Genomic DNA, 19,190 nt, shown 5'->3' with positions numbered 1-19,190 from the left:
GCAGTAAGCTTTTTTTTCTTGAGCTGTGAGTTAATCGTATTCCAGGCACAGAGGGCAAGCTCAGTAATCTACTTTATCTACAAGTCAAGCTCTATTCACTCATCACTGGACTGCCATTCTGTGAAGCGGCTAAGTGCAAGGATGAAACTCTCACTAACAGCATGACTACAGAGATAATGCGATGATGCTCCGCTGTACTCACATGATGAGGTCTCTGCATGAACCGTTTGCTCTGGACATATGAAATATAATGAAGAGGGAAACAGGAATGGATTCTAATAGTTTCACATAACATTTAAATAAATCTAAATATCATAAAATTATAACTTTAAGATAAAATTTGCCTCTCCCTTTTATTTTTTTAATCAGAATTCAAAAAATTTGTAAATATATATATATTAAAAAAAAAAACTTTAATAGACCAATATCCTATTTAATAAAAAAAAGTATTTTTCTTTGCTTTTGTGTGTCTGATATTTGTGACCTGAGGGAGGCAGAGTGGAGACAGGGACAGCACATGGAAGAGAACAAAGTAAGATTGTCTGTCAACATGACTTCAAATTTTACCCCCCCCCCCATGCTTTAATACGTCCATGCTCTTCGTGATTCAATGGTACATTATTCTGAAAATATAAATATTATAATTATATTTTAATCTATTACAGAAATATAGCACAAATTAAACTTTCTCTGCAATTATTATATAATTTGTTCTGTTAAATCATTTTCTCTTTATTTCTCCTCAATATCCTGTTTCACCCAAAAATACATCAGATTTCGAAATGAAATAGAATTGTACTTACACATGCACCACTTGTACTTAAAAACACTACTCTGTAAACTCGCAACATAATTAGAGAGCGACATTCACGCATTTCCACCTCTGTACTGTCAGCCTGTCTGCTGCTATTGATATTATAGATATTGTAGAGAACAGACAAGGATGTTGGGTATCTGAGATCATGTTCCTGTCCTTGACTTCCTTGAATATACAATCTTCACAATTATTACAAAGTGGCTTCCTCTTTATCAGAATTAGATTGCTAAAGTCAAACCACATCTGACTGTCGAAAGTGAAGAGTGCAGTTTTTATTAGAGGCCCTGAGGGTTACACTTGAGAATCATCTGTTCAAACCTCTTAAACTTCACTATGGATAAAGGCAATGACCTGAGACTTAGGAAATCCACTAATTGGCTTTCTTCTGCCTTTTTGTGGGTTTCTGTGTGAACACTATTAGACTTGTGGATGCAGTCCATCTTTCACAGAGAAAAATGATTTAATTTTGCAGGGGCCCTCAAAGTTCACTTTGTAACTTGCACCTAAAAAAATAACTGCACATGAAAAAAATGTCCTTTCTGCTTTGTACATCTAAGACCTTCACCACCATGCATATTTAATTGGATTAACTCAAAGAAGAAGCTTTTATTTCAAATATTAATAAACTGTCTTTATGTTTATGTACAGGAACATTCTGAGAAATTTGAGAGAGTCATATTTTTCCAGCTCCGCAAGACTTACCCATAACCAACCCATACATGCATTCACTTTGATCATTCAAATGAGGTTTTATTAAAAGCATCAAGGTTATTTTTTCCTATACTGCTTATTCTGTTAATTAAACAAAAATTAAATATCATACATTTCCTGATTTTAAGACTACTTTTGTGACTACTGCTCATCAACAAGATATTTAGGAGCTATGAAACATCAACTTAAGGCAATGAACTAACAACAGCTCTCAAAAGTGCTACTCTACAATCAATAGAAGAAAAAAAAAACAGACACACATTCATTATTTACTTAAACAGTCACCAAAAGGGCACTTCATTCCTCCAGCTTAAAGCTTTAAAGACACAGGTGCTTTGCTATACTCCACTGAGCTTCAACTACGGCCTTAATACCATGATGACTGTCTGCGACAACTGACCGCTGACATGCTGAATCATTCTCTTCTGATCTCAAAGGCTCAATCAGCTCATTCTAAACAATAGGCTCATTGTGCTTCACAGGACACAGTGTTTACTGTATACTCACAACACCCTGTGCACTTCATCTGATAAAAATGAGCTCATTCTGAAGCTCTGCAGCACAGATTATTTTTTATTATGATGATGATACCAATACCATATATATACCTATATATACCAATTAGGATGTTATAAATCCATATATATGCAGTGACTATATGGTAAATTTAACTTTCCACTTCCTGTGAAGTGATCTATTGATGTATACTGTATGCACTTATTCCTCGTGCTGCTCACAGTGCCCTTCAAATTAAACATATACGGCATATATGGAACCTCTCCAGGATAACCAGTTTTACCTGTAATCTATACTGAGTGTTTGGAACACTCAAAGCGTTTCTATAATCACAAACTTGCTAAAACAAACACTGTTTTAAACACTTAACTGCACAGACCACCTTCAACCAGCTTGGTCATTACTGTTGTTGTCAACTAGCTTCACCAGCAAAATGGCTGGTGAACAGTAACTTATGCCCCATAAAAAACATAAATAAGTAAATAAAGTAAAAATATATGCTTTAAAAAAGAGCATTTGTGTCATAACTTCAAGTGTAAAAAATCTCAACTTTAAACAAGATATATTTAAGATATTTTAACTGATTTTATTTTACAAATTGGCAAGATTTAATGTCTTGTTTTTATACAAATCAAATTTTTGTTAGGTGAATGTTTAAAACAATAAAATGTAAATTTCTATTACTGACTTTAGCATAAAACCTTAATACATTTAATAGATTTCTCTAAAACATGTACTGAAATGTAATTTTCCTTCTCACAGGAATGTATCTTGTTTTAATGTTTTTTGTTGTTGTTGTTGTTTTACTAAAAAAAAAAAGACAAAATTATATACTGTATATTATTTTTCAGTGTAGTATTAATCAGGTTGGACAAGAATGGAAATTTATTTAATGCTACTGGTTTGGCCAATAGTCTGGCTATATATCCTTTAGATTTTGGTTAATATAAGAGCCTTTTCTATATGACTATAACTGGTCAAGATTGTAAGATGTTAAATCCCGGTGAAATGGTAATGGAACTGTTCCTACCTCTCGCATTATCCATCTCTTTGGTGGTTTTTCCTTTGGCTCCATGGCTCCAGCTGCTAGTATGTTCGACTCCTCTTCCGGCCCACTCCGATACATGCTGTGCCCCATTTTCCTTCATCCATGGGGGTCTAAATCTCCGGGGGGCTCTCCGTGTCTCCTTAAATACCCTTCCTAGGAGCCCGAGAACCTCAGAGGTAGAGCTCCCACCACCTGTGCTGGCCCCACCTTCAGATATAAGTGGGTCACGGCCGCTTCCAGAAGCTCCAGTGGTGGAAGTGTTGCTGGAGAATCCGGAGTGGAGGAAAACAAGACTGCCAGCAGTGAGGTAGAGGAGGATAAAAGAGAAAAAGCGTACCGGTTTACGCCGGAAATAGCGGTGGATCTTCAGCAGCGGTCTGGCCATGATGGGCTCTCGAGCCACACGCATTGGCCTTCGATGTTACACAGGAACATATAAAATCAGAGACAGCACCTTCCTATAACTTCTATTGTCCTACGAGTCCCTTTGAAACATTAAAACGATTCCCATACCAGGAGTTGTAATGATGACAGTACAGTTTGTCCATCTGTATGGCACCTTAAAGTCTGAAGACACTTCCCCAGCTTTCCTCTGTAGCAGCATGCAGGAATGTGTCTGTGTATCCTGTGCCTTTCTACATCCCCAAAGAGATAGCGACAGAGGAGAACGGTGCTACTGCAGAGGCCATGTTGTGAAAGACGAGTGGCAGTGAAGACTGAAAGATGATATTGCCGTGGCGATGCTTTCACTACTGTTATCTGACTCTCACTCTCCTGAGGCCTTGTTTCCCACCAAGCTGTCCGTCAATCAAAAGCAGTGCTGATTCACTCCTGACTCAGGCCTCACTCACAGACTGAAAAACACAAAATGACAGATACTGAACAAGGAGTAAATACCGATGAGGTCTCTGTGCAAAAAAAATAAATAAATACTTTATCTGAAAGTGAGTAAGGATAGAGGGTTCAAATTCAATAACGAGCTGCAAAAGCATTATTCATGAGCATCTAAACCAACAAACACAGAATTGGCCTTGTAGAAATTTTCCAAAAAGAGACTGTACCAATTTATGCAACAGCTACACTAAAAAATAAAGAGGATGATCACATTTTCAGTCCAAAAGTTGTTCAGCTTGAGGACTTTTCAGATATTTCCAAAAGACAAGACTCCTATTTATAATTTAAAAACCCATCTTGTGATTCATTGATCATCTTTAGGACATTAAAATAGTTATTTTCAGTTCATTTCAAATGGATTTGTTCTTCAGTTTATTTTTTATTTTCTCACAACAATCATTACTTCAACATTACATCACTCAGAGATACACAGTGCCAAAAACTTAATTTGCTTCAAAGAATGAAACGACCAGTGTTTCATGGCAGAGGAAATGGAAATAAATCTGTCATAATGATATTGTCACAATATTAATTCTTAGCTAAGCAAAAATGAAACGACTTTACAACCACAGCAAAAATTATTTTCTAAATGAGTATTTTTGTCTCATTTTTCAGTAAAAATATCTAAACATTTTTAAAACAAGAATAATTAACTTTAGGAAAAAAAACTGCATATTAAGACTCATATTCAGAGAATATACCTTGAAGTCTTTTTCACACCCAGTTAAAACCTTGAAAACATCTAAACATTATTAAAAATAACAATTTATATGAGAAAGGGGGAAATAGTCACAGGCCCCCCCACGGCTGTTGACAGACACATTGTTTCGACGCCGGAGAAGATGTAGACATGAACGTCTCCCTAAGTGATTGAGGTGTTTTGTTGTTGGATGTAATGAACATAGCAGTCCTCATTTACTCCTAACATCTGAACCACTGAAGACACAGTGTACTTTTTAAGGGAATGCATTTATGTCTGCACAAATCATTTTACTCCTGACTGCTTTCTTAACGAGAGATGATTCAAGGCAAGTTTTGCTTCATTCATGATCCAGCTGCACCTCCAGAAGAAGTAAGTCTTAAACTTTATATTTTTATTATTATTTGCAAATCGCTTTTCCTCTTCCATGGAAGAGAGGGGCGGGGGTGAGTAGAGTTCATTAGCATTTAAAGAGACATGCACCGAAATGAGTCGCTGTACAGAATACAGAGCTGTTTTGACAAGATAAAAAGCGTGTTGTTTTACTCGACCACTAAGGAATTTTAACCAAAGTATGTTGCAGACCGTTCATGAAGACCCTCTAAAGGGTCCTACCAACTTGTGGAAAATGGGGATTAAGGTTCAAAGTTTATTATAGCCCAAATTCTGATTATTAGTGCAACATAAAATTCGTAAACATATCTTACAAAACACACAAACAGCAAAAAACAAAGATGTGTACATTTAATGTGTACATTTGGGAATTTTGTAAAATATCTATTTTTGAGTAAAAAATAATTTACTTTATAAAACAAAACTGCGTTAGATATTTACACATGTATTCAGAGAACAGATCTTGAATACAAGTTTATTTTTCAAACCCAGTTGAACCTTCACAAAGACCTACAGCCGATATTTACTTTTGCTATGTACAACAAGCCATATATCATCACACAGTGAAAAATACATCATGGAGCAAAGAGGACAAGTTCAACTCTATTAGTCTGATTTGTTTGTTGGCATTACGATTGGTCAGATCACCTGTCAATCCAACCCCTGCGAACGGCCAATTAGAGCATAAAATAAATGTTAATAAAAAAAGTAAGGTTTGTGTTTAAAAATATAAATAACAATATTCAATTTAATTTAAAACTTGTTGTCAGAAAACAACATATTTTTAATGTTTTATAATCTTACAAAATTTTGCTTCTTGAGTAAAGTTAGTTTTAGGGATGTTTAGATATTTTCACTCAACAAAAATGATAATTAAAACAGATTTTTCTGTAAAGCTAGACAGGATGGAAGTAGTCCACTCCTGTTCTCTCAAAGACCCTAGTGTCCACAGTGGGCAAAAACATTCAGGCAGAGTGTTTAAACAAGGAGTCCTAATCAGCCTCCTTCCGAGGGTAACGGAATTTTCCGTAGCTAACATCTCACTATAGACTTAATGTGAGCGTACATGTGAGTGTGAGTGTGTGTGTGTGTGTGTGTGTGTGTGTTTGGGTATACAATGACCCAATTTCACCATTACCTGACCCCTGGGCTCCCACCTGCTGCAGTCAGAGCGGAGTCAGGCTGATGTTATCATGACAACATTGTAAACCAGCAGCACACAGACTTCATTCAGAGCAGATATAGCTCAGTTCCTATAGAGAGGGAAGAAGTGGAGGGGAAGAGAGGAAAAACTTATTTAAATTCATGTTGCACGCCAGGGTGTCAAGGATTTCACTTAGTGTAGTCACTTTATACTATTTTTTTTAATTATTATTATTTGCTTTATGCACATGTTTTTAACTCTGTAGACCCAGGCCTGTAAAAGGGCTTGTAAATGTGTATGTGTGTGCAAATGTTTTCTCTGTGATAAAACTCATAGACACATATGGCCATCTTTTGGTGTGAAAGATCATTTTAAATAGACACAAATAATAATAATAATAATAAAAATAATAGATCTACAAAAACTAGACCTACAATCAAAAGATTCATGAATGTAATTGCAGTTACATTTATTTTATTTAAAAAAATTGTCAAGCACACCTTTATACTTTATAGGGTTTACTGTAAATTATGATTTAAAAATATACTGTAAAAATAGTTAATTGTCTAACTGTCAGACATTAATGGAACATGTTCATATTTAATAATTTATATTAAAGGCAGGGTAGGTAATAAATGTATAAACAACTTTCTTCCAAATTTGTTTAAACTTTCTATATATATCAATGCATAATTAAAATGTAAGTACTCTGAAATTAGAGAGTATAAAAATATAAAGATAAGATAAAAGATAGAAAAATCGAGTGACTCTAGACCATTTAATCTGTATTAAACACAGCTCATTATTTCCATTTCGGGACGAAACATAGGATTGGCTTAGGCGACTGTCACTCTCTCGCAACAATGGCAACCACCCTTTTGCCACACATGACCTGCCCACTTGCGCGTGCACGTTTGATTTGAGGAATTCAACAGGCACGGATCCTAGGAATACCAAAACAATGGCAGAGAAACAGCAAGCAAAATTCACAGTACCAGCCTATGCAGTTAGTGAAGGCAAACCAGGCAAAAAAAAGGAAGACAGTAACAGTACAAGAAAAGGCAATGAACAAAAAGTCTTTGGATAAACAAAGAAATAAAACGCGAGTTAATATCGGCGTGGCTTTCCAGCGATGGCGAGAACTGAGGGAACTGAAGGGGCTGACAAGTGACTCCTTGATGGCTTTATTTCTGCTGGACAGGTAAATCTTTCTTTTTGTATTTTGATCATACATATTTTTTTCATGAAGCACGTGTCATTAGCACACGTAGCTGCGTAATATAGCTAACATAACATTACTTAGCGAGCCGTAGTAGAGGCTTTGGAAGGAGCCCAGAAGGGAGGGGGTGGAGTGAATGGAAATAATGAGCTGTCTTTAAAACAGTCGTGAGAGGTCTACAGTCACTCGATTTTTATACTTTCTTTTTCAGAGTACTTACATTTTAATTATGTATTGATATATAAATAAAGTTTAAACAAATTTGGAAAAAAAAAATTTTATACATTTTTTTACCTACCCTCCCTTTAAGACAGAACTCTGCACACTTCTTTAATAATTTAAAGGACATTCTCAGTGAAGCAGGATACTGAAATGGAAAAAAGTGGTTTGACCTCTACTATAATTAGACAGATCCGATGGATGTTTTTTCCACATTGACACCAAATATGACTGGAAATGTTCACTTAAGAGAGAATCTTGGGCAAATCATGTCAGAATTAATCTTGGTTTCTTTGAGTTAAGGGAAAGGACACCCTTAAATACACCCTGCCTTACTGCTAACCAAGCCACCAAGCATCAGCATACAGAGAACTACAGTGCCATTACAGACCATTCCTGCATTGTAAATAAAAAATACCACCGCTCCTGTGGGACCACCCACACTGTCACAAACCGTTGGCTGAGGTCAGGTGTGGGGAAATTCCATGGACATCTTTTTACACTTCCCACCCAAGCGGTGCACAAGTTGAGGACTCGTAATTTAAGGTTTGTTTTCAAATGCTGAACTTTCAAAAAATATCGAAATTGCAGTGGAAATAAACAACAAAAATAAAGTCATTAAAAAAAATCATAAAAGACTACAGACGCAAATTTTTCTGCCTGGAATTTGCAAACAATGTGACGTAAGAGAGCAATGAAAAATCTAGTAGTCTGCTGCAAAAAAAAAAAAAAAAAAACTACGGTTTGAACTACTGTTGAGCTACTGAAACATGTAGATAAGTTTGAGTCATTATGTTTAGTTACTCTGATAAAACACTGATTTTAAACAAAGGAATTTCAGACCAGTGTGTTGTTTGAATTCCTTTACTTTCTGGATGCAAGCACTGGCTAGTGCAGTGTAACCTCAGAACTCCCTTGTTTCCTCATCTGATTGAGTAATTGAAGTTACAGGCTATGAGGTCAGGTGGGGAAAGTCCATGGACGTCTTTTCACACTCTCCAGCCAATTGGTTCACACGATGAGGATTTGCATTTTTAGGATTGTTTTCACATGCTGAATTGTCAAAATATACAGTATCAGAAACAAATAAACTATAGCCCATTTTGTGTGAAAATAAATCCACCTCCAAATCACAAAAACAAACATTCACAGTAAATGAAAAAACACTTTCTTGAGTGAAACAAAATTTTGATAATAAAGCAACAACAATGTGACAGTTTCAGCAAATGTTTCCCATCATAAATGATGTAAGTAATTTTCTCCGCATGTGATTGTGGTTTGGCCACAATTATGATTCTGTAAAGCATTCCGATCAAAAAAGTTCCCAAGAGATGTGATTCTTTGTTGTTACAAGTGGGCGGAGGTAATAAATGGACCCTTATTTTGGTTTGCAATGCTATCTTCCTTTAATTGGCTATTTTAATATGAAGTTTATCAGGCTATTACATTGGCTTGAATAGACACATGTGCTGCTCACCACCAAACCAGCCTTACAGCAGGACTCAACATAAGAACTGCCCGGTGGCCCGGGGCCAGAATGAAAGAAGCTTGGGACAGTTGACGAATTTGTCAAGACACTGCTGTGTTTTTACGAGTTAAGCATTTGCATGTGTTTTTAAGCCTTGCCAATTAAAACATTCAACATTCAAGCAATTTTAAACCATTTAAGTGCATGAAGACATGAGAGAACTCAATTAAGTAATTAAAAGTCAGTACAATTCAGTACAGAGTGTGACTCAGACAGTGTGCAAGTCCCAAATGGAATTCTCTTTCATATCATCTTTTGTTTGAATTAACAAATACATACAAAAATTTCGGATAAAATGCCCCTCTTGATGAGTATCCTCGAAAACAGGTTATGTCTTAAAAGAATAGAAAGAGTTGAGCAAGAAATCGGATGTGAATTATTATATTGGATCCATGCATTGTGTCTTAAAGTGACCACTGTCAGAGTATTTAATGTTAATTCATAGGAGAGAGAGAGAGAGAGAGAGAGAGAGAGAGAGATAGGTTGTATATTTTTTTTGTGCTGTTGCTTGTCATTTGTTTATTTGTTCTTATTTTATTTCTGACTGTCCATTTGTCTTGTTTAGGACTAATAGTTTTTGCTCTGGAAATTGGAAGCGAGAACTGTAAAATGTAACTGGTATCTAAAATGTAACTGAAAACTAAAATATATATTTTATTTGTGGCAGGGGTCAATGAAAATGTTGGCAAATAAAGCAAAGTAAAAGGGCAAGCAAAAATTTAACCACTGGCCCAGCCTGGCCTGACCAAAAATATTTTGCATTGTGCCTGGTTACAGTTTTCACCTGGTGAATGATAAAAAAGGGGAAAAAAGTCTTATTGTTGAGCTTCTTTGACTTGGACCAATAAGTTCACAATCAAAAAATGTCTTATCAATGTTCTAACAACCACCCTTATCTTTCTAGATTGACTGAGGGATTCACTAGAAAATCTAAAAATGATCACCAAATATCATCTCGTCTCATTTAATTTTTTCTCCAACAAACCTTCATATGACAATAGGAAATTGCAGTAAAAAATAAACAACTAAAAGTCATAAAATAATCAACTAATCATCTTAACAGACTACAGAAGCTAATTTTTCTGCCTAACAGAACCTAGCTTTTAGGTTTTTGTTGTAGTAGAGGTAAAAATTATTCACAGCAGATAAAACTGACTTTAGCTGAGAAAAAAACAGACATTCCTCAATTCCTGCCAACAGTTCAGAAGGGACCTCATGTAGTGTGTTAAAAATGACAGCATCAGCATTTCCCTATTAAAGTGCCGTGACCCCAGAACCACAGGGGGCTTTCTCTCGGCCTTGCTCTCACTCTGCCTTCTTATGTTTTCTTTGTTTCTGTTATGGCTTTCACTTCAGGATTAAAGGCTGAATTCCTGAAAGACGTCCTTAATCTCTTAAATCGAAAACAAAAAAAACAACTAGTTTATCAATGTATTATTTAAATGTTTATTAATAAACGTGCGATTAGATGACTAATGCTTGAAACAAACGACTACTAATCGACCAGAAAAATCTTTAGTCCGGAGGAGCCTTAGTTTTTTGACCCTGCATGCATGTAATCCTATTGTAGGAGACTCCCAAAAAAATATATTAGGAACCATAAAAATGGCATAATTGGGGCACTTTAACACTACCCAGTAACATTTTCCAGCATCTCTTGGTGCAAACAGCATCTGCAAAATATGTCACAGAAGTGTACTGGAAAGGATCATTAACTAGTCTTTTAGGAATATATCTGTCCCCTCATATCCCAATCTACTGTACACCCATATCTTTTGACGGGATGTCTTCTCTGTGGCTATTGCCCGTTTTAGGCACAAAAAGCCTGCCTCACCCTGTCGTTTTCATGCCAGCCATTTTAATTAGAAGGATGTCTGATCTCTTAGCATGTGCCAGTTACTGGCTCTTTGCCCAACTGCAATTAATTACGGGTGTGCCCGCTCAAATGATCTGGCAGCCAGATAACAATTTCTCAGTGAGAATCCGCAGGGATTTTCTCTCCCCCATTTGATCCTGCTACGAGGGTTTACATGCCACTTGAGGCCATTTTCCTGGGTGTAGCAGGTTAGAGGAGAACTGGGGTAGCAGAGCACTTATCAATGTCTGACTACAAATAACTAGATATAAACATTACATTTTTTTCCTAATACAATATACAGACTGATGGTGTGCACCAGTATAGTTCAGAAAACTGATTTCATAACAACCAAACATATGTGGTCATCTAGTGCAAATGTAGTGTAAAAGTATCTGTTCCATATAAAATTGTTAAATTGTTAAAACATGTTAACATTTTTATTTCTAAGCTATTCATTTTTTTCATTAAACAGCATTCTGAAATACAAATAAAGCTCAAAACACAAAAAAGGTAACGTTAAAATACATCATGAAAACATGGCAATTAAAAATTGATGGTAGGAAATCAGTTATAGCTCATTATATCACAAAAATAGCCATCTAGAAGGAAATGAGACAAACCGACTGAAACAAATAAGGTGAAACATATTAAAAATGCATTAGACCACAAAGGCAAGAGAAAATCTGCTGTACTGTTTGTCTAATTGTTACTTTTTCCATTTGCTGACAATGAGCAACTATTGCCATCAATCAATGTCTAAAATCAACTAATAGTGATTGCACTGATTCTATGGCTAGCACAATAAGAGCATTGGGTTTAATAGTGAAGCTAAAACCGAGGGATTGGAGAGAAGTGCCTTATTGTAATCTTTATAATATTACATAGTCCATTACCCCTAATCCTCATGTTTTTATTCATCTGGGGAAACAGGAGGACGTAGGGACAGAGAGAGGGGGAGTTAACAAAAAAGATTTAAAATACAGTAATCCCTTCACATGCTTTACAATAGCCCTGATTTGGTCCATCCATGATATTCTATATTTATGCCGTAACTGTGCATTTGCTTGTTAGTCCTTAGTTCTCCTCACCAGCACTCAATGGTGAAGTCCTGCATCTTGCATTAAAATGTGTGTAAACTACATCGAACTGTTCAGAGGCTACAGAGATCATTTATTTATTTATTTGGGCTTTTTCTCTTGAATTCACATAGCTATTTAGGGCCTGAACACCAGAATTACCAAAATAGTTTTGCAATGTCTACAAACAGGGGGAAATTGACACACTGAATTTTTTTTTTAAACTAAGAAAAAATGGCTGCTTGAAAATTCAGCTTACATTTGAAAAAATATTACTGTGGAACACAGTTATAATCATTAATATATTACAAAATATCTGTTTCTGTTGAATTATTGATCAAATAAGTCTTGGTGGGAATTACAGACGTCTTTCAAAAACTTTTTTTTCTTTCATCTTACTGACCCGCCAAAAATGGTTTAGTTTATTTACAGAATGTGATAATGTATGTGTTATGCAAGGTGAACTTTGTCAATCTATCATAAATTTAAATAGCATAAAAAAGCCTAGCAAACTATATTTGATAGAAGAAATATCTTTTGACTTATTTCTTATAGGTATCATCTTGGATCACTGCAGACACAAAAGTTAGTGAATAAATCTAGAAATATCTGACCCATAGCATGATTGCTACACACTCAAACATTAGATGGATCTTAAAAATAACTGACCTGAAACTCTCTTGTGCTATTTCAATCAGGATAATGAGCAGCACAGTGGTTTGGACCATTGAACTGATTAGATGTTTTGTTGTTTTGCTCATTAAACCACACTCACTGTATCCAATGAAGCTTACCATAAGCATGGATTGGCCTTAAAGATTTTATAACAACTGCCCTGAGGCCTGTTATTATTATTTTTTTTAATCAGACTTATCACTACTCTTCATATCAGTCATAAAACACATTTAGCTTCTTGAACAAACATTGTTTTTATGACAGAGATTGATGCAAGCTAAATCAATGTACTAAATATGTACCGTATTTTTCGGATTATAAGCCGCACCTGAGTATAAGTCGCATCATATATAAGTCGCACTGGACTATAAGTCGCATTTATTTAGACCCAAGCACCAAGAGAAAACATTACCGTCTACAGCCGCGAGAGGGCGCTCTATGCTGCTCAGTGGTAGGCTTCAGGAGCACTGAGCAGCATAGAGGGGCCTCTCGCGGCTATAGATGGTAGTGTTTTCTCTTAGTTCATTGCTCTCGGTTCATGTCAAATTAATATTGATAAATACCTGACTATAAGTCGCAGGACCAGCCAAACTATGAAAAAAGTGTGACTTATAGTCCGGAAAATACGGTATATCAAGACATAAGCTGAAGACAATTTAAGCAGTTACAGTTGAGAACACACTCACAGTAGAGTTCACTATGGCAGTGTTTCCTGTGTCACCTTCGGTCAACAGCGTCATTAATTAACTTAGAGGAACAGTATGTTTTTCCACACTAACGCCAAGCCGGAAAAACACTTCACTTATCCTTCCTGAGAGGAGTGTGGCTTCCTGGATGTTGTTTCCAGACCCTGGTGTTTTCCCTTTCATTATAACTCACATAAATTAAAGTATTGATTTTTGTCATGGTTAAAAGCACATATTCTAAGAATATTCAAATCTAAAACCCTTGGGACAAAGCAGTATTCCAAAATCAAAGGACAACACAGAAGCATGCCCATCTACTTCAATCTGCCACACGCTGACCCATGCATATCTGAGTCAGAGAGGGAGAGGGGCAACAGGCCAGTGATCATTTTTATTTTTAAGTCTGGCCAGAGGAAGGATTTTGTTATTTGACTAATATTAGTCAAACACCCACCCTACACAGACCCCAAGACGGCCGAAAGCCTTCTGTCTTGAAACATATCAATCCACAGCATATTGCCAGTGTAATATTGCTTGTCTTCTGCTTAACAAATACAATTCAATGAACAACCATCAAGTTAAATTCATTTCAGTTCTAAGCCCTAAATCATTCCATACCAGTCCACTGGTTGTTTGGTCATGTTTATTAGGAAACTCCTATTGGTTTCACTCTGAATGGTATTGTATCCTAAACAAGTCGAAAATGACATCTAAACTTTAGTGTAAACTGACTGCGAGACACTATAATCCTGTCTGTCTTTTGCTCCTAAAGCCTCTTAGTCTAGACTGACTCCTCTTAACAGGTTGAGAGAAAACCAGACTCCACCCTGATAAACAGCAAATCACATCCTCAAGCTAATTATGAAGATAGCTGAGAATTTTCTCATATTATATGCTCTTTCTTCTATACATCATCAAATTCTACAAAACAGTGAAATTGTATACCATTTGCTGAAGTGATTATTTTAAGTATGCAACTAAATGTTTCATATAAAATCTTTAAATTTCTATTGGTCGTTATATTAAATAATGGAATATATTTCATAACGAAGAGAAGAGAAGAGAAGAGAAGAGAAGAGAAGAGAAGAGAAGAGAAGAGAAGAGAAGAGAAGAGTGTGAGCGGTGCCTTGTTCTTGCTTGCTGAGTGAGCATTTAGAGTGCAATACCCTTTATTTCAGCTAAAGCTCTAGTTAGAACTGGGTTAGTCTCATTAGGGCAGTGAGACAGCAGGAAAAACACAATTTGGCTCTTGATGTGTGTCAGGAGAGCACTGTGTCCCTCAAATCCTTCTAGAGCTGAGAGACTAAGAGAGAGAGAGAGAGAAAACCAAGAAACAAATTAATGTTTTTATCACAGAGTCTTTCAACATTAAAAATATAGTTCACCTGTCATCATTCACTCATTTTCATGTTGTTCAAAACCTGTATGACTTTTTCTTTCATTGAATAATGAATGCAGCTACAATTCGTAATGAATGCAGCTACAATTAACAGAAACGTCTCGTTTACGTATGGTAACCCTCGTTCCCTGAAGGAGGGAACGGAGACGCCACGTCGGTGACCGACGAATATGGGATATCGCTTCGATAGACCAATCTACTTCAAGTGTAAACTAAACGAGCCAATGTGTAAGTGCCGGGTGTCGATCCCTGCAAACCAATCTTGAGGACGGACGCACCTGAAAATGCGTTTCTGTGTCAACATTTTGAACGGTAGCCGATGGAGGGCCCGATTCAAAACTCGCAGATCCAAGATCGGTCGTAACCCACCGCCTTTCTTGGGTACAATGAAGTACGGCTGTAAAACTCCGTCCTCATATCGGCTGGAGGGACCGGCTCTATCGCGTCCTTCGCCAGTAGGACTGTGATCTCTTCCTGCAAGACAGGGGCATCGGACGCTTTCACTGTAGTGAAGCGGATACCGCAGAGCTTGGGGGGATGCCGGGCGATCTGAATCGCATAGCCGAGGCTGATGGTTCGCAGAAGCCAGCGAGACGGGCTGGGTAGCGCTGACCAGGCGCTTAAAAACCGTACAAGCGGGACCAGCGGAACCACAGCCGTACCCGCAGTGGGGCAGCGAGGTGGAACACAGGGACCCAACTCGGGCGGCTTGTGAGCAGGCTGGAGTGTGGTGCGAGTGTGGGGTGCAGGGCTCACCTGGTTCCACGGGTTATCAGAGGGTGAGTGAGTAGGGCCTTTGTTGACGCTCTCGAACCGCCCGCTGCTGCCATCTGGCGAAGGAGGAGGATGAGTGAGGTCCGGTGCTTGGCCGTCTGCAACTCTCCGTGCCCTCCTGGGACCCAGAGAGGGAGAAAACTGCTCTCCTGTTGAGATTTCCAGATTCTCTGCCTGGCCCTCCTCCAGGGGAGGGAGAGGTGTCTTCACCATCACCCAGAAAGCAGCTACCTCTCTCTGGGTCACCCGTCCCTGGGCCTCTTGCTCTTCTGCTCACCGCCAAGTTTGACGGGGGCCGGGACGGGAGGGGCAGCCTGCCTGCCCAGCTCCACGGCACCACTTGGAGGCTGCTGCAGATGCGGCACGTGAGCGGATATGCAGGGGGCTGCCCTCGGCGACGAGCAGGCTGGGGCACTGCGGCAGGTGGGCGAGTGGAGGCAGCAGTTGCCCGCCGGGGCAGGATGTGTCGGATCGCCTCAGTCTGCTTCTGGGCAGCCGAGACTTGCTGGGCCACAGCTCACAGTTCACAGCAGACACAGTTGAGCAGAGCGGTACTAACGCTCGGCTCCGAAGCGAAAAGCTGGAATGCATTCCACCTGCTGCCTTCTTATACTCACGCAGTGATCAGCGGCAGCTGGATGCAATAATTGCATGCCAATGTGCATTGGCTCGTTTAGTTTACACTCGAAGTAGATTGGTCTATCGAAGCGATATCCAATATTCGTTGAAAGGGAACTAAAGCTGTCAAAGGACACAAAGCACAATAAAATTATCATTGAAGCGGCCCATTAAAAAAGCTATTTAATAGTTTTGTGTATGATCGTTCACTGAAAATCAGCTGAGATCGCTCTACCTTTCACCGACAACTGAGAGAAATCCCGATCTCCAAATATTCTTTTTGATGTGATCTTTTCAGTGAACCTATTGATCTGCTTCACAAAGAAACAAGGAGCATTTCGATATTTTCATCAGTACTGAGATACAGACCTCTCATCAAAACAAGTAGCATCATATTTCGATATTATTTTTATACTATTGTGGATATATGGCTATATAATGTCTTTTCATGCAGTAGGGAGTCGTTCACAAGCTGCACAATAAAGAGCTGCATCATCGCTGACAAACAATACAAATCTTTGCAAGTTCTGTTTCCTTTGTACAGTAGGTACATACTCCCCCAGTGCTCTTTTTGTTTTCTGTCTTATAAAATAATCCTTTTATTATTATGGTGTGAGAAACAGCTACCAGGGATTCAGTGAATGAGTGAACTGTTTGAATGAATCAAATGAAATGGCAAACAAACACATCTTTTTGCAAACCCTTTGACTGATGGGTTAAATAAAAAGCTAGTTTATAATAGAAGTATTTGGTTTATTAATGCAACTGAAGAAGAGGCAAAGGGGAAAAACCACAACAACCAGTGCTGGGAGGCTACATGTGACTTCACACACACACAAAAATCCATCTGTCAGCGTCAGTGAAGAATGCGGTGTAAATGTCCTTGCTGTTGAGCGCCTGCATGCAGCACTGAAGTTTCCATTCTTCTTTTTAGAAACCATTCCGAATATGAATAAAAAATGAACTGAGAGTGCAAGAGAAAGAGAGACCGCAAAGGAGGGTGAGAACAAGACAGAGCTGGTGGTGAGTGAGAGAGTGGGCGGAAAGATAAATTGGAGATGTAGGGTGAACTACGAGAAGAACGGAAGAACACGTGGGAGGGGTGAGAGGTGCATGCATGAGAAAGAAATGACTGGGTTCCTATGAGAGATGTGGATATAGACAAAAAAAACTGTTGTGGAAATGTAATGCTAATGAATTTCACACATCCCCTCCTTCAACACTATTAACATGCTTCTCCTATGATGACATGCACTACAGCTCTAGATGTTCAATGGGATATGAGTTCAAAGAATAAAAACAGTCTTTTTTAGAAGATTAGAAAATATTCACACTTGAATCCTTCAGCAGGTAATTTAGGTGACTTATAAATGAAATAATACAAAGCTAGAGCAAAATACAAGTTCTCAGATCAGACCTGCATGACACAGAAGGATGTCATTTTGACTGTTTAAGTGGTCTCCTTATCCTGAGTTGTGTTTATTCAGTAGGTTTATTCAACAGTGGTGAAATGGTAAGATTCATATCCTTTGTTGAGAGAATAATTGCACATCTCAATGGTTTGTACCCATTACGTCACTAAAAGCCAGACCTCCTGACATGCAGGAATAGCTGTTGACATTCCTAATGTGCCTGGCAGCATTGTTTAAGCTCTTCTCTTTGGCAAGAGCAAAGTGCTTGATGATTTGTCTAACTTAAATGCATTCTACAGCGATATGAGAAATACCTCACACAAGGATAAGCTGAGAATGACTTATTGGACCACAGACACCCTGCCACCATAGAGGTTTACATTTTTTGTAGCCTCAATAGAGTAAACCTAAAATCCTGTTTATACAACACTGTGTTAATGCTGTTAAACAGAGTGCTACTGACTGTTATTTGTATATGGTGACTTAGGATGAAACGAATCCCGATTGCCGGATGAGCTGTGCAGGATGAGTTTATTATTTATTTTCTATCTTAATGTAGCTTATATTTACGAAGGACTGTTGATGGCAAGCCCAAGATTTTGGGGGCTAAGCCCACCTATGTGAAATAGGCTGTTTAAACATTTGGGGTCAGTAAGATTAATACTTCCATTCAGCAAGGATGCATTACATTGATCAAAAGTAATAGTGACATTTACAATTTTACAAATGTTTTTTATTTATTTAAAATAAATGCTGTTCTTTTGAACCTTAGATTGAACTGTTTAAGGAATGTTCGTTTCCACAAAATATGAAGCAGTGCATCTGTTTTCAACATTGATAGTAAGAAATATTTCTTGTACACCAAATCACCATATTAGAATGATTTCTGAAAGATCATGTGGCACTGAAGACTGGAGTAATGGCAGCTGAAATAATATATTACAATATTACATTTTGCAGTGTATTTTGGTCAAATGAATCCATCCTTGGTGAACATAAGAGGCTTTTAATTTTTGTTTTTTTATTATTAATATTATTATTATTAATATTTGACCCCAAACATTTGAATGGTATATCCTGACTTTGGTGTGAGAAGTTGCATGACTTTTTAAAATAAACCAATTAAAATGACAGATGTCAGAGCATGTTAATAGTAGTGTGGGGTTGTCAGGGTTGAACAAAATTCAGAACTGAAGAATAAGTTTCCTTTCAATTCATAAGATTATCTTGAATTGAATGGGCCACACTCAGTAATTCAGCTCAGAAATTCAGTAGATTGTAGAGAAATTCAGTAGATTGCAAGTCAAAGAAATTTAACACAGTCGATGCATTCTTGGTCTAGGAAATTAAGCGTTCTTCCACATTGGTCCACAAAAGTTAAATAAATGATGAAATGTATATTCTATCCACAATCATTCACACTTCAAGGATTTTGAAACTATTTCATAACTTTCAAACCAGACTTTGTCAAGCAAGCATTCAAACTATGTGCACGCATTCAAA

General features: G+C 37.6%; 1 protein-coding gene across 3 annotated transcripts in view; it reads right to left on the bottom strand.

Moving 5' to 3' along the window:
- The window catches only part of LOC132139891 (sialate:O-sulfotransferase 2-like), a 51,035-nt gene that overhangs the window by 17,929 nt on the left and 13,916 nt on the right, over positions 1-19,190 (bottom strand). Inside the window, exons 2-4 of one of the 3 annotated variants that reach the window (XM_059548580.1) lie at positions 6,218-6,332; positions 3,075-3,946; positions 203-232 (exon numbers count right to left, since the gene is read on the bottom strand). In XM_059548580.1, the coding sequence (XP_059404563.1) occupies positions 203-232; positions 3,075-3,501 (457 nt within the window). In that variant the 5' untranslated portion in view covers positions 3,502-3,946; positions 6,218-6,332. The remainder of the gene's footprint in view (positions 1-202; positions 233-3,074; positions 3,947-6,217; positions 6,333-19,190) is intronic. The other 2 variants (XM_059548581.1, XM_059548582.1) reach the window with 2 other exon arrangements.

Source organism: Carassius carassius, chromosome 4 (genome assembly GCF_963082965.1).
Source record: "Carassius carassius chromosome 4, fCarCar2.1, whole genome shotgun sequence".
Classification (NCBI taxonomy): domain Eukaryota; kingdom Metazoa; phylum Chordata; class Actinopteri; order Cypriniformes; family Cyprinidae; genus Carassius; species Carassius carassius.
This window is presented reverse-complemented; position numbering and strand designations above follow the sequence as displayed.